This window comes from Narcine bancroftii, chromosome 3 (assembly GCF_036971445.1).
Source record: "Narcine bancroftii isolate sNarBan1 chromosome 3, sNarBan1.hap1, whole genome shotgun sequence".
In the NCBI taxonomy this organism is placed as follows: Eukaryota; Metazoa; Chordata; class Chondrichthyes; order Torpediniformes; family Narcinidae; genus Narcine; species Narcine bancroftii.
Window position 1 is genome coordinate 186,552,197 of NC_091471.1, and position 16,510 is coordinate 186,568,706.

Below are 16,510 nucleotides of genomic sequence, written 5' to 3' on the forward strand. Positions count from 1 at the left end.
CTGTCTTTTATTTTTATTCCTTTTATATTATTATCTATTCTTATCAATTCTGCTAGTGGTTCTATAGCTAGCGCAAACAATAACGGTGATAGTGGGCATCCCTGCCGCGTTGACCTGCTTAAGTTAAATTGCTTTGATACATGTCCATTTACTGTCACTTTTGCTAACGGTCCCTTATATAATGCTTTAATCCAATTAATATACTTCTCCGGTAAACTGAATTTTTGCAATACTTTGAACAAATAATTCCATTCTACTCTGTCGAAGGCCTTCTCTGCGTCTAAAGCAACTGCTACTGCAGGTGCTTTATTTCCTTCTACTGCATGAATTAAGTTAATAAATTTACAAATATTGTCTGTTGTGCGTCTTTTTTTGATAAATCCAGTTTGGTCTAAATTTACCATTTTCGGTACCTGTTCTGCTAATCTGTTTGCTAATAGTTTAGCTATTATCTTATAATCTGTGTTTAGCAAAGATATTGGTCTATATGACGCTGGTGAGAGTGGATCTTTCCCTTGTTTTAGTATCACTGTAATTATTGCTGTTTTACATGCATCTGGTAGGGAGTCTCCTGGTGTCTTATTATTTGGTAATTTTTTTATTATCTCTTGTATTTCTACTGTTCCAAATGGTTCTGTTAATTTATTTTGTTCCTCTATTTGTAGTTTTGGTAGTTCAATTTTAGTCAAAAATTCATCTATTTTCCCTTCTTTCCCTTCGTTTTCAGTTCGGTATAATTGTTCACAGAATTCTCTGAAGTTTTCCTTAATTTCTTTTGGATTATATGTAATTTGTTTGTCTTTTTTCCTTGTTGCCAATACCATTTTCTTAGTTTGCTCTGTCTTAAGCTGCCATGCTAAGATTTTGTGTTCTTTCACCTAGTTCATAATATTTCTGTTTTGTCTTCATTATATTCTTCTCCACCTTATATGTTTGTAATGTTTCATTTTTTATTTTTTTATCCGCCAATTCTCTTCTTTTGGTTGTATCTTCCTTCATTGCTAATTTTTTTTCTATGTTTACTATTTCCCTTTCCAACTGCTCTGTTTCCTGATTATAGTCCTTCTTCATCTTGGTTACATAACTTATTATTTGCCCTCTAATGAATGCTTTCATTGCGTCCCATAGTATAAACTTATCTTCCACTGATTCTGTATTTACTTCAAAATACATTTTTAATTGTTTTTCAATAAATTCTCTAAAATCCTGTCTTTTAAGTAGCATGGGGTTTAATCTCCATCTATACATTCTTGGAGGGATGTCCTCTAGCTTTACTGTCAGTATTAAGGGTGAATGGTCCGATAGCATTCTCGCTTTATATTCTGTTTTTCTTACTCTATCCTGCATACTAGCTGATAACAAAAATAGGTCAATTCTTGAGTATGTTTTATGTCTAGTCGAGTAGTATGAGTATTCCTTTTCTTTTGGGTTTTGTTTCCTCCATATGTCCACAAGTTTCATTTCTTGCATTGATTTAATTATAAATTTGGTTACTTTGTTCTTCCTGTTAATTTTTTCCCCCGTTTTATCCATATTTGGATCCAAATTCAGTTTGAAATCCCCTCCTATTAGTATGTTCCCTTGCGTATTAGCTACCTTCAAAAAGATATCTTGCATAAACTTTTGATCTTCTTCGTTAGGTGAATATATATTAAGTAGATTCCAAAGCTCCGAATATATCTGACATTTTATCATAACATATCTCCCTGCTGGATCTATTATTTCCTCTTCTATTTTAAATGGCACATTTTTGCTAATTAATATAGCCACTCCTCTTGCTTTTGAATTATACGATGCTGCTGTTACATGTCCTACCCAATCTCTCTTTAATTTCTTGTGCTCCAATTCAGTTAAGTGTGTTTCTTGGACAAATGCTATATCTATTTTTTCCTTTTTCAGTAAATTTAGTAGTTTCTTCCTTTTAATTTGGTTATGTATTCCATTAATATTTAAAGTCATATAGTTCAGCGTAGCCATTTTATATTTTGTTTATCTTCTCTTTCCGTTTTTCCATCATTACCTTTCCTCCTTTTCCATTTCTGTTTTCTTATTTTCAACTCTACAACATTCCTACAACATCCAACATTTTCCTTATTCTCCTATTTCTATCTTCTTTATCCCCAATCTCCCCTTCCCCTCCTGAGTTGTCCTTTATCCCTTGTCGGACAACCACATCTCCCCTCTCCATTTGGATTTGCGAATCCACTCGCAAGCGTCAACTGATTTTGCAGTGACCGCTATTTCCCCCACCCAGCCCCCCCAGAAAAGATTTCACTTTTCATATGTCACAAAGGTCACTCTTTTAATTCCCTCCTTATTCTCTCTATTCCATTACCTTCCCTTATTAATTCTTGTCTATACTATCTATATTTTCCTCTAATTACAGATACATTCACGTATGGACATTGTCTCTATTCACTCTTATACCTCTTTACCCGCATACATATCAATCGTGGTAATTTTTACCCTCATTACCCGTCTTCATCCCTCAGTCTATTTTTATCTTTACCCACATACATATCAGTCGTGATCATTTTTACTCTCATTACCCGTCTTCATCCCTCAGTCTATTTTTGTAATTGTTCTGCAAATTTTCGTGCTTCTTCTGGATCCGAGAATAGTCTGTTTTGTTGTCCTGGAATAAATATTTTCAATACCGCAGGATGCTTCAGTATAAATTTATACCCTTTCTTCCATAAAATCGCCTTTGCTGTATTGAACTCTTTTCTCTTCTTTAGGAGTTCAAAACTTATATCTGGATAAATGAAGATTTTTTGCCCTTTATACTCCAGTGGTTTGTTGCCCTCTCTTACTTTTTCCATTGTCTTCTCCAGTACCTTTTCTCTTGTAGTATATCTTAGGAATTTTACTACAATAGATCTTGGTTTTTGTTGTGGTTTAGAGGCCAATGCTCTATGTGCCCTTTCTATTTCCATTTCTTGCTGTAGTTCTGGACATCCTAAGGTCTTAGGGATCCACTCTTTTATAAACTCCCTCATATTCTTGCCTTCTTCATCTTCCTTAAGGCCCACTATCTTTATGTTATTTCTTCTGTTATAATTTTCCATTATATCTATTTTTTGAGCTAGTAGTTCTTGTGTCTCTTTAGTTTTTTTATTAGATTCCTTCAATTTCTTTTTTAAGTCTTCTACCTCCATTTCTGCTGCTACTGCCCGTTCTTCCATCTTGTCCATTTTTTCCCCCATTTCTGTTAAGGTCATATCTATTTTATTCACTTTCTCTTCTGTGTTGTTTATTCTTCTTCTTAAATCATTGAATTCCTGTTTTTGCCATTCTTTAAATGACTCCATGTATCCTCTAACATGAGAAAGTATATCCTTTACCTTGCCTTTCCCTTCATCTATTTCACTGTATTCTTCCTCTTCTTCTTCCTCTGGGTTGGCCATCTGTTGTTTCTTTGTTGCCCTTTCCTTCTCTTCTTTCTTGTTTCTGTTGTCTTCTGTGGTCTCTTCTTGCTGCAGGTGTTCTGCAGCTGTCGTTGCCGGCTGTGGAGATCGACTCCCCAGCTGGTCCCCCCTCCCGTCGGTGTGTTTTTTTTCATGCGCATCGCGCATGCGCGACTCCTCGCGCATGCACGGTTGCGCACTTTTACTCGGCTCTGCGAGCCATTGTTGTAGTTCTTTTTCTACCGACCTGGGGAAGCGGGCTCCTCTCTCCACAGCGGGCCTCTTCGGACAGGTAAGGCCTTCACCTTTTTCCTCCATTGTCTTCTCTTCCTCTCTTCTTACCGTTGATTTTGATTTTTCTTCTTTTGTCTCCATCTTCTTTCCACCTTTATACTCACTTTTCTTTAACTTTTATTTCTGTGCCTTTGTATTTTCTCTTGTTTTTCCCGACTTTTCTGGAGAGGGCTGGAGTTCTCCGTCCGGCCACTACTCCATCACGTGACTCCTCGAGTGAAGTACAATTGAGGTGGGGCAGACAAGAACTCAGAATTAACATAGATCAAGGTTTAGAAAATGTATGTGAGTGTAAGTCATTTCATGTATTGGGAGATGCAGTGAATTTTCTGCTTTTTTAAAATTCCACTTCCCTTACATATTTGCGATAGATTAAAGGAGAATGCGATTTTAAAGAGAGTCATATAGCACAGAAACAGGCTCTTCACTCAAGCGAGCACCAATTCTGACACTCATCGTATCCTAACCAGTTTCATCTCCTTGAAATCCCCTCAGATTTTACCACATTCTTGAGCCAATACACCAAACAACCCACATATTTTTGGGATGTGGAGGAAACTAGACCACGCAGAGAAAACCCAGTCTCCAGAGAGAAGACAAGAGGTCAGGATGGAACACAGACTGCTGGAGCTCGGAGACAGGAGCTCTACTATCTGTACCACACTGCAACCTCTGCAGTTATACAGTGTCATGAGGTGCATCTGAGAGGAAGGATGCTTTCTCTCCCAGATCTGGAAGAGGTGCAAGACAGGAAGAGATGAAGAACTGTGAGAAACCAAAGTGAGCTAGAGAGAGTAGTGTGGAAGTGAGAGGGGAAGAGCAGGGAAAAAGGGAATCAAAGGAAAGAAAATTATGATATGACAATGAACACAAACTCTACTTTCCACTGCTTCACTCCTCACTCCCCCTCACCCACCATTCATACTATGGTTCCTTGGGAAACATGCCACACACAATTTGGGAGGAAATTCAATCTTTATTACTTACCTTCTTGGAGACCAGGTACCAATTTGTAGACAATATCTTGCATTGTACGATCGTGGCTTAAAAGAAGAAAAATTATGAAGAAATTAAGCACTAAACTTTCCAACATACATGCCAAATAAAACGGAGAGGTTATAGACTGGTAATTATACCTATGTATTGATTTCTTAGAACAGAGAAGGTTAATGGGAGACTTAATAAACATGCTTGAAGTATAAATTGCAAGAAAATGATTCCACTGATAGAAGGTCTGTACCCAGAGGCAACAGATTAAAGATAATGGTCCAAAGAACCAGGGAGGAAATATGGAGGATTGGTTTCATGCAGCAAATCATTTACAACCTGAAGCTCCTGAAGAGTACATGTTGGAAACAGATACAAGAGCCACATATAAATATGTAAAGGTGACAAAACTACGCAGTTGCAGCAAAAGGGCAAGTGTGGGATTGGAAATCCCCCTCAAAGAAGCGTTAATAACCTGCTCTTATATTGGATTTAATCATTCTAAGCAGGTAGTAAAGAAGAAAGAAAGAAATATAACAGCTCAGGTTTGTAACAATGATTAAATGATCTGTGTACAGGGAGTCTCCGGGCTACGAACGAAATCTGTTCCTACGTCTGTCTTTAAGTCAAATTTGTAGATAAGTTGGAACAAATACATACAGTTCTTATTTAGTGTCAGTTAGTCAAATGTGTGTCTTAGTACTGTAAAAAAAAATTAAAGAAACAGTTCTTAAAACAGTTTAGATGGAAAAAAAGAAAAAAGATCATGATTAAAAGTTAGCATTTACTCTTGTTCCATCGCTGTCTTGCACACCGGAAGGGGCATTTTTGAGGTAACATTATGCATGCACAAATTGGGGACACAACTTGTTCACAAGTACAAGTTATCCATAAGTCAGACATTTGTAACCCGGGGACTCCCTGTATTGCTGAGACCACACATACTGTGAATATTAAACTATACAGGTGCTCCTCAACTTAGGACCATGTTCTATTCTGACCGACCAGTCATAACTCGAAATGGACACGAGTCGGAAATTCACTGTATCGGTTTTATCGTTCATCAAATGGTGGCCACCAAGGCCAGCTCTCGCAAGAGGTTGGCCACCCCTGCCATAGGCGCAATTTTCCATAGATAGGCCCCTACTTTAACACCAAAAGCTCAATTTTTATATTTTTTCTTTCTTTAAAATTCGGTTGTATGTATCGATGGTTGTAAGTCACTTAGGTTGTAAGTCGGGGACAACCTGTACTACGAATGTTCCAGGATTCCAATCATTCAATGGAATTCACGACACGAGCTTCAGCCTGAAGCTCCACCATTGTTTCAGTCACTTTTATCTTGCAACTTTCAGGTGTTACACACTGTAAAGTTTTGTGCAATGTTTTGAGTGTGCGACACAGTGCTATACCAAGTAGTCAAAGCACAAAAAAAAACTGGAAGAATTCAGCTGGTTTCACAGCTTCTATAGGAGATAAAGATATGTTACCAGCGTTTCAGACCTGAGCCATTTTTGAAGATGAGTGACAAAAAGGCAGGCATCTGGATTAAAGGCTGGGGAAGGAATGGAGTGGGGGGTGCAAGAGAATGGGGGGGGGGGGGGAAGAGCACAGACCAACAGACAAAAGGTGTTAATTGGATACGATAAACCACCTCATAGATCCAGCAGCCTGCATTCAACCCTGACCTTGGCTGTTGGCCAAGAGTTTTTTTTTCAGTGACTGTTTATTTTCCTCCAGGGTGATCTGGTTTTCCAAAGTGACTTGGGCCAGGAGGTCAATTAGTTACTGTAAGTTGCTACTTGTGTATAGATGAAAGCTAGAATTGGGGTGGGGGAGAGAGAAGGAGAGTTGATGGGAATTTGGAGAGAATAAAGTGGCTAGGATAGATTTAGTGTAAAAATGATCAAAGGGCCTGTTGCTGTGTTGTCTCCACGACTATCCATCTGTGGTTTTAATGAATGATGTTACTTCCACTTGGGCATCAAGTGAACTATGCTAGCATTTGGTAACATCTGAAATATAAACAGAAAATACTGAAAACATTCCTCAGCAGGTCAAGCAGCATCTGTGGAAAGAAAACAGAGTTAACCTCTCAGGGCAGAGACTCCATCTTTGACCCAAAACATTAACTGGTTTCTTTTTGTAGAGATACTGCCTGACTGGTTACGGGTTTTCAGAATTTCCATTTTTATTTTAGATTTCTAGCTTTTAAAAAAAAAAACACTTTTACTGAGAGTTTTTGCCCTTGTTTAACCAATGTTTCTGACATTCCAGAATACATTCAGTACTGAAGAATAATCAAAGCTTGAAGATGGTGAACTGTAACTATTGGGCTGGATTGCCTTGGATACAAGCCAGAGACTGGTCTGCCCATTTGACACATACCTTTTCTGGGTCTGTAAACCAAACAATCTGACACTCCATATCCATAAAGCAAGAGTCAAGTAGGCCTCAGGAAGTGAACCCCTACTTTGAACCCAACAACACGAATTAAAGTCTAAACCACTCTCTTCACTTAAAGGACCTTTGAATTCATGTTTGTGGTAAATAAACCCCAGTATCTTCATATTCCTTGGACAAGGACCTTATTGGGTGGCTGCAAGAGCAATTTCCCTCACACATACCAATGTGAAAGTCTGGCACTAAAACAGAGCGACCACACCACAATATGACCAATAGACTGTGCAGAACTTTAGCTGGTATACATCCACCACAGATAAAAAACACGCATACATATCACCTTCCAAGCCTTTAAGAACCTTTGCTGCCAATAAAATACTTTTTATATGACGAGGAGTGCAGACCACAGCCCATAAACAGGGACACTAACCCATTATTGTATGTTAGTGAGAAGGTTATGGGTTAAATGCTGATCCAGAAATGAAAATTCTCTATCTTCTTCCAATGATGCCATGGGAGATTCTAAAGCCATTTGAATTAACTCATGCAACCGCAATATAAAGTCAAACAAAAAAACTGGCACTCAAATGCATATTTTCGGGATAGGGATGAGGGAGTTCAGGAAGTTAGAAACAGAATTTGGTGGGAGTGAAACATGAAAGTCTGTAAATGTTGATTGCAGTAAAAATTCAGAGATGCTGGAGGAACTCAATCGGTCTTGGAGCGTCCATAGGAAGTAAATATATAACTGACATTTTGGGCCTCAACCCTTCTTCCAGGTACGAGCATAAAGCAGCAGGCGTCTGAATAAAAGGACATGGAAGAAAAGGCAGGGAGAGGAGCATAGATCAACAGACAACAGGTGTTAACTGGATATGGATAACAAGACAGGAGAGGAAAGGTGAGAATTGATCGGTGGAGGGAGTGGCTCTGAGAATGCAGAGCTGGAGGAAAGGAGAAGGGATGGGGAAGGGGAGGGACGAGGGGCGGGGCAATGGAAATTGGAGAAGTTGATGATAATGCCATCTGGTTGAAGGGTACAGAGATGGAATATGAGGTGTTGTTACTCCAATTTGCAAGGGGGTCTCAGTCTGACAGTGCACGAGACCATGGACAGACATATCGGTATGGAAATGGAGCAGGGAAATGAAATAGGTTGCCATTGGGAGATTCCCGCTATTGCAGCAGACAGTGCCAAGGTGCTGAACAAAGCAATCTCCCAGTCTGAGTCCAGTCTCTCAGATGTAGAGAAGAATCTGGTAGTTCCTTTAAAGTCAGATATATAGATAGCATCAGAAGTGTGTCAGGAGAACACAAACAACTTCATGTATGATTCTTGTATGCGGTTGAAGCCCAAAATTCATTTCATGGATCCTGACCCTGGAGAAGGAAAGTTATCATCGACCTCCAGCCTAGCTCATAAGGTAGAAAATTGGTCAAAAGTAGCCACACATCAGAGAGGAGGTTGTGAAAAATGGAGAGTGAAACAGAACATTTCAACAAGGTGAAAAGACAAACTGCAATTTGAACTGAGCTAGCTCACAAATGATTTGTTCCCTTTAATCAGAGACATCCCCAGAAGTTAAAATCATCCCAGGATTCCAATCATTCAATTAGAAAAGACCCAATGACAGAATTAATCAACTCAAGATATAGACTTTAAAATTTCAGAATAATGGTAATTAGCAAATAAAAAGTATTTAAAAGTTGAAAACATTTGCTGAGATTTTGTGGAAAAACATGAAAATCTACAGATGCAGTGATTGAAGTAAAAACAATATGGAGAAACTCAGCAGGTCAAACAGCGTACTTTATATAAAGCCCTTCATCAAGGTATGTATAGCAAAGATAGATATATAACCAATGTTTTGGGCTTGATGAAGGGTTCAAGCCTGAAACATTGATATGTATCTTTATATTTGCTACATAAAATTCACTGTTTGACCTGTTGAGTTTCTCCAGCATTGTTTTTAACGAGATTTTGTGACTTGGTTTCAGGAGTTAGTTAACAGAGAGTTATTATACACAATCGGACAATTAGAAACATGAATATTCATTCAATCCGTTGCAGTTATGTTTATTTTTCAGTACCCTAGAACAGGAAGGAGGGAGCAAACTGCTGATATTTTAGCTGGCACTGACAATGCAGATTCAGAGAATCATTGCACCTATGTACCAGATTTCTCTCAGCACTGTTTTAATTGATTGACCATCCTTATCTGTTGCAATTACATCACAAATTATAGTTATACAACACAAAAATAGGCCCTTTGGCTCAACTCACCCAACCAGGTTGTCTCATTTGTCTGTGTTTGGCACACGTCCTTCCCAACTTCTGCCATTCATTTATCTATCTAAAAGTTTTTAGACTGACTCAATTGTACCCACCTCTACAGCTTTCTCTGGAAGTTCGTTTCTTATACTCACCATCCTCAGAATGGAAAGTTACCCCTCTTATACCTTTTAAATCCTTCCCCTCTCACCTTAAATACACACCCTCCAATTTCAGGCACATCGACCACTTCCACTTCTGATGTTCGACTCACTGGCCTAAGTTCCCTGCCTTCTCCATGCAGCCCTTCTTAAATAAAGGCACATATAGCCTCCCTCCTGTCTTTTGGTATTTCACCCATGCCTAAAGGTGATACAAATGTCTGTGCCAGGGCTCCCGCAATTTATTTCCAAGCTTCACACAATGTCCTAGGATACACAAGGAATTATCCACCTCAATATCCTGCTAGCACTTTCAAGACATCACTGCTTAATTCCTTGATGTCCATTATGTTCTCCCTGGTAAATACAGATGATAAATCATTTTTAAGACCTCGCCCATCGTTTGCTGCTCTACACAAAGATGATCACATTGATCTTTAAGGGGACCTATTCTCTCCCAACTTACATTTTTGTTTTCACTGAATCCACAGAATCTTTCCGCATTCCTCTTAACTTTCTCTGCCAGAGGTACTTCTTGTCTTCTTTTCGCTCTCTTAATTTTCCTGAAGCATACTCTTATTTCATGATTGAATCACAATCACCTACATCCAATTCCTTCGGATCAAAGCCTCATTATCCCTCATCACAAAAAATATATATTTACAATATGCCTGCATTTACGCACATTAAAAGTGCACAATACTTCCATTGGGGAAAAAAATAACATATAATTTAAGAAATAACATCACAGTATTCGAACAAATTTGGGAACCGTACATGGAACACAACAGAGAAGTCCTACCGCGGACCTCCATCCCCTAAAATGACAGAAGGAGAAGAAGACGAAATAAACTGACCCAGTGTGTAAAAGCAGATGACACAAATTTCTTGTTTATTTTCATTGTGTGACGACATTGTTTAATGGGTTTAATATATCATATAGGTTGAATGTTGAGTGGGTGGGGAGGTGGGGGGGAAGGAGGGAGGGAAGGGAGGGGGGGAAGGGGAGAAAAAGAGGGAAAGGTTTATGTGTATTTTGGTCAATATGGTTCATAGTGTGAAAAATAAAAATCTTTTTAAAAAAGTGTACAATACAAAAAAAATAAAGTTCAGCATTTGCATTTCATTCTGTAGTTTTACCTTGAAAGGTTATAATTACTCACCCAATATACTGTAATGGATGACTCTGGTGAATGACAATCCTGCAGGTAGGACATGTGTTGTTCTCTTCTAGATATTTCACAAGGCAGCTCCTACAGACTGAAGGCAAACCGACAAGCCATCAAATATCTTAATGTATACATTCTTTGCATTTGTATACTATTTTGGCAAAAATAGTCTGATGCAATAAAACTTCCTCTTAGAGATTCACAACAACTAGTTCCTCTCAGTTAGTACTTGGGGAAATGTTCGCGAATGAAGAAGCCAAAGCTAACCATGAAAAAAATCAACAGGTGCCCTATGAAGAAGTGCTTGTTGCTGTATTGCCAAGAAGAAAGACTGCAGTGAGGAGGGATAAATTGGCCATGATACAGGAAAGCATTCAAGAGGAGGAGTGAGAATCAACATGACAATGAAAATGAAAGGGGGCCTGAAATCAGATACAAGCCAGACAAGAAGATGGCAGCTTCTGATGAATGTTCTTTCTGTTTTTCTTTCCATAGATGACGGCTGGTTTGCTGGCTGTTTCCTTTTCTTTAGATTTCCAGTGTTTTCTGTTACACCCAACCCCAGCCAACCAATTTTCCCCTGCAACCGCTGCAACCGTGTCTGCCTGTCCCGCATCGGACTTGTCAGCCACCAACGAGCCTGCAGCTGACGTGGACATTTACCCCCCCTCCATAAATCTTCGTCCGCGAAGCCAAGCCAAAGAAAGAGATTTGTTTCAATCAAGGATGGGAGAATTTCCTGTCAATGGGGATTCCCAGGAAATCCTGGTCTGACTGGCTTGTTATGTTAGCACTGTCTTGTTATAACCAACAAATTATTTCATCAAGAAAAATCAAGCACAAGTCTTCATAGTATCACCAGTGATCCAAGAATAAAAATACTAAGTGCTTAAAAATGCTCATCAGGTTATACAGCATCTGTGGAGAAGAAAATAGAGTTAGCATTTCATCTGCCAAGGGTCAGAAACTCATCCAATTCTTAGCTCCCAATGTTGTGCAGCAATTTACTCGAATTTCAGCCCAACTGCTGGTCCTTCATCTCAACCTTCCCACCTCATACTCCTGACACTCTTACTCTGCTCCACTGTTCTGCCCTGTGAGTGTGCCACTCACCCAGCCCCTTTCTTTTCCTTTCCTCAAACTCTTTTCATACCACATTGGGCTTCAATCCTATCGCTGCCAGGTTTTCATCATCTCTCCTGACCTCCCCTCTCCAATGCAGAGAGGTCAGCCTTCAGCAGAGGTCTCACCTTCATGCCCCTGTGCGAACATCTCAGCGGGTTTCAGGTCTGCTCTTCTTCTGCCCTCCACTGCATCATTTCTTTGGAAAGGATTTCCCTAACCCTCCACCCCCTCAGCGATTGTCCCTTTTCATGTCTTCACCACACCCCCTCCTCTTGGACATCTTTCAGGTCTTTTACCCACTCTTGACTCTTTCATTTCTAATTTCCAATGCAACACTAATTGTCTTGACCTTTCCATTCCCTTTCCCCAGCCTTACCTCAACTCCTCTATCTGCACAGCACACCACACCAATCCCAACTTTATTATCAAACCGCAGACAAGAGTGGTATCTCTGTGGTCTAGCGAATGACCTCTACCTTGAAGAGGCCAGATACCAGCTCTCAGACACCTCCTCTAATGTACCTTTGGATGACAACCTCACTCAACCAACACCAGGTCTCTAACGTCACAAATCTCATTGCATCAGATCGAATCCCAATCTGGTGGAGGAACTCAAAAGGTAAAATAGCATCAATGAGAGAAAAGGAGTTGGTGATGTTTCGAGCTAAAGCCCTTTATCAAGACCCCAGAGATGTATTAGAGAAGGCAGTGGATAGAGTGGGATTGGTAAAACAGGCAGAAGTGAAACACGACAGATGAGGGCAGAATATTGGCAGATGCCAGAGAGCCAAGAAGAAAGGAATCAGATGGAAGAGGCCAAGTCCTCAAGAGTGGAATGAAAAACCCTGTGAAAGGTAGTGAGTGGACAGCCCAATGCATCACAGCCTAAATTCTCCCCACCATCAAGTATATCTCTATGGAATGTCGGTGAGGTACAGCAATCATGAAGGGTCCACAACACCCAGAACATGCTTGGTTCTCACTGCTGCCATCAGGAAGGACATATAGGTGCTACAAGACTCGTACCATCAGGTTCAGGAAAAGTTGCTTCCCCTCCGCCATCAGACTCCTGAACAATACTCAGAGACTCATTCTTTGTTCATTATTTATTACTGAATATTTATACTTCTGCACTGTTTGTTTACATTTCTTTATTTGTGTACAGTTTATAGTTACTGGTAATTAGAAATTCTGCCTGGCCCACAGGGAAAGAATCACAGAGTTGTATGTAATGTCATGTATATACTCTGTCAATAAATTTGAACTAGTTGACAGGGTAGTTAAAAAGGTTTATATTATTAAGGTGATCCTCATTAGTTATGAAATTGCATTCAAAAGCCACAAGGTAACGTTACAGCTCTTTAAAACTCTAGTTAGACCACACTTGGAGTATGCATTTAGTTTTGTCACCTCATAACAAGAAGGATATATATGCTTCGAAGAGGGAGCAAAGGAGTTTTACGAGGATGTTTTCTGGATTAGAGAGCATGTTATGTGAAACAAGGTTTTCTCTTTGGAGAGACAAAGGATGAGAGGTGATTTAATAAGATTATGAGGGGCTTAGCTAGGGTGGCCAGACAGCATCTTTTCCCTGGGGTGTATACCAGAAGAGATCAGTTTAAATTGAATGGAAGAAAGTTTAGGAGAGAGGATTTTGACGCAGAGAGTGGTGAGTGCCTGGAATGCATTGCCAGGGCTGGTGGTGGGGGCTGGCACAATGGGATCATTCAAAAGACTCCTGATTAGGCGCGTGGATATAAGAACAAGAGTTATAGGTGAGGTAGGGAAAAATTAGATTGCTATGGAGTAGGTTTCCATCGGACAGCACAACATCATGGGCTGAAGTGCTGTAACATTCTCTGCCCTGTTCTGTGCGACTCCATGACACTGAAGGGCTTTGAACTAAAATGTCAATAATTCCTCCTGTCTCCCTCCCCCCACCAATAATGCTCCTTGACCCCCTGAGTTTCTCCAGGCAGACTGCTTTTTGTTCCCGATTCCAGCATCTGAAGGCTTTTCTGTCTCCAACTGGGAAACAATGCTTCATTTCTTAACGATAAGAAAAAAATCTAAACTTCATGCGGTTAAAAAGCTCAAAGTATTTAAAAATCAACAAGAGAAATTACAAGGAAAAACACAATGCTGGAGAAACTCAGCAGGTCAAACAGTGTACTTTATGTAGCAAAGATAAAGATACATTTTGGGCTTGAGTCCTTCAATGGAGCAAAACCAAGAGAAATTACAATCCTTTTACATATTATTCTGCATAGAGACACAACATGTCCCAATGTAAACAAAACTAAAGCATGAAGTTCAAAAGCATCAAGTTCTCCATTGTTGGGTCTTGGTGGATGAAAACTATAGTCACCAGCAAAGAGGCTTTCCCTCCATGGGCTAGATTCATAGAGCCCAACAGCTCCATCTGCTGGCTTCAATTAGAAATGTAGGCAAACTCAAATGTCCTGAAGCATCTTCCACTGGGAAGGCAGTCAAAAAATTTTAAAATTTTTCAATTTATTTTTTGTTTACAGCACAGTAAAAACCAATTCTGACCATTTAAACCCATGTCACCCAATTTTGACTGAAGGGTGGGAGGAAACTGGGGCACCTGGGGAAAATGCAAGCAGACATGGGGAGAATGTATAAACTCCTTTCAGACAATGCCAAATTCAAACCCGGGTCATTGGCACTGCAATAGCATTGCGCTAACTGCTACAATAACCATGTTGCCCAAGGTGAAGCCAATTTAAACAAGACAAAAAGATGAACATTGAAGAAACAAACTGTGTGGAGAAATATGCACTTTGTTGAAATTGCTGGTTGCCTGAAATAAATATAATTAGAAAGTTAAAAATTGAGCAAGGTTTTTCTGGTACATACAGGTATGTAGGCACTCTGTGACAGTGGTGGCATCAATCAGATATCCGCTGCAAAGTCGACATGTGATGTGAGCATTAATGTCCCAAAGCTTTATCTTCCTAGTCAGCATCTTTGAACCCTGTAAAAAAGAAGTTTTGGAAATGATCGTGTTATATGTACAGTATTAGTAACAGCAGGGTATCATTCCCAATGTAAGATTTGGTCATGTGGAATAAATTTAATGATCCTATGGTGGAAGACAATTGCATAAACCAAGGTCAAATTTTTTCGCAGTAGTTAAGAATCAGGTCAGACTCTTGCCTGGAAAGCACAATGCAGAATTGCTAGTTTGGGAAACTTATCCAATCCATCAGGTTTATATACATCACTTAGCCCAAATATGGTCTGGGACTCTGACCCTGCAGGTAAAAACAAAAAAGCCCATCAGAAGCTGTCAGCATGTGGCTGAAATACTGTAATCATCTGATGAAACTCAAACTTAAAACAAACCCCAAACCATCATGAAATCAGGCTGTTCATTGACTGCAGCTTAGAATTTAGCACCACCATACCAGCAAAACATTATCAAACTCCAGTAACTTGAACTCTGTAACTGATCCTCAACTTCCTCACCAGCAGACTCCAATTTGTGTGGATTGGCAACATCAGTTCCTCCTCATTCACCATCAACACAGGCACCTCAAGGCAGTGTGTTTAGTTACCTGGTAAACAAGACTGACTGCAGATTCTGGGGAACTGCAGAAACACACAAAATTCTAGAGGAACATAGCAGATCAGACAGCATCTATGGAAAGATCAAACAAAGGGTTTAACCCCAAAACAGTGACAATCTTTTGTCTTCCACGATTGCTGCCTGACCCACTGGGTTCCTCCAGCATTTTGAGTGCCGTCCTGTTCTATTCATGATCATGTAGCTAAGTTCATCATTAATGTTGATCAATAAATTTGCTGACAACATCAAGCTTGTTGGTCAAATCGTTGCCCTGGATGAATCAGAGCATTTGCAACCTGCTGAGGGCGAGAATAAGGGCGCTTAAGGCAAGGAATCGGGATCTTTACAAGAAGTCCAGGTACGACATACGGAAGGCCATCTTTAAAGTAAAGTGGCAATTCTGGAGGAAGCTAGAGACAGAGACAGATACACGCCAGCTATGCCAGGGAAAGCAGGTCATTACAGCCTACAAAATGAGGGCAAACACTATAGATGGCTGTGATGTTGCATTACCCGACGAGCTGAACTCCTTCTATGCCTGTTTTGAGAAGAACCAAACAGTGCCTACTAGAATCCCTGAAAAGGCTGAGGACCCTGCGATATCGGTCTCTGAGGGAAACATTAGAACACCATTCAAGAGGGTGAACCCTCGCAAGGGGTCAGGCCCTGACAGCATATCTGAAAATCTGTGCCAACTAGCCGGAGTGTTCACAGACATTTTCAATCTCTCAATGCTGCAGTTAGAGGTTCCCACCTGCTTCAAAAGGGCATCAATCATCCCGGTACCCAAGAAGAGTAGTGTGAGCTGCCCCAATGACTATCACCCAGTAGCTCTAACTTCTACTGTGATGAAATGCTTTGAGAGGCTGGTCATGGCCAGAATTAACACATACCCCTAAGTAAAGGTCCGGACCCCCGCAATTCACCTATCATCATAATTGCTCCACGACAGATGCAACATCAATGGCTCTCCACTCAGTTCTGGAATTCCTCAAAAACAGTAATTCATTCATACAGCTGCTCCTACAGCTCGGTCTTCAATACCATTATTCCCTCAGTGCTGGTTAAGAAGCTACAAACTCTAGGCCTCTGTACCCCCC

At 40.1% G+C, this 16,510-nt stretch overlaps 1 protein-coding gene across 19 annotated transcripts in view; it reads right to left on the reverse strand.

Annotated features, from left to right (window-relative positions):
* The window catches only part of LOC138757936 (polycomb group RING finger protein 3), a 167,780-nt gene that overhangs the window by 66,916 nt on the left and 84,354 nt on the right, over positions 1 to 16,510 (reverse strand). For all 19 annotated transcript variants that reach the window (XR_011353999.1, XR_011353998.1, XR_011354000.1 and 16 more), the window contains 3 exons: positions 14,699 to 14,816; positions 10,688 to 10,784; positions 4,689 to 4,744 (listed from right to left, as the gene is read on the reverse strand). Coding sequence is in view for 16 of the 19 variants with exons in the window: in XM_069926106.1 (XP_069782207.1) it covers positions 4,689 to 4,744; positions 10,688 to 10,784; positions 14,699 to 14,816 (271 nt within the window). In the remaining 3 variants the exon portion in view is untranslated. The remainder of the gene's footprint in view (positions 1 to 4,688; positions 4,745 to 10,687; positions 10,785 to 14,698; positions 14,817 to 16,510) is intronic.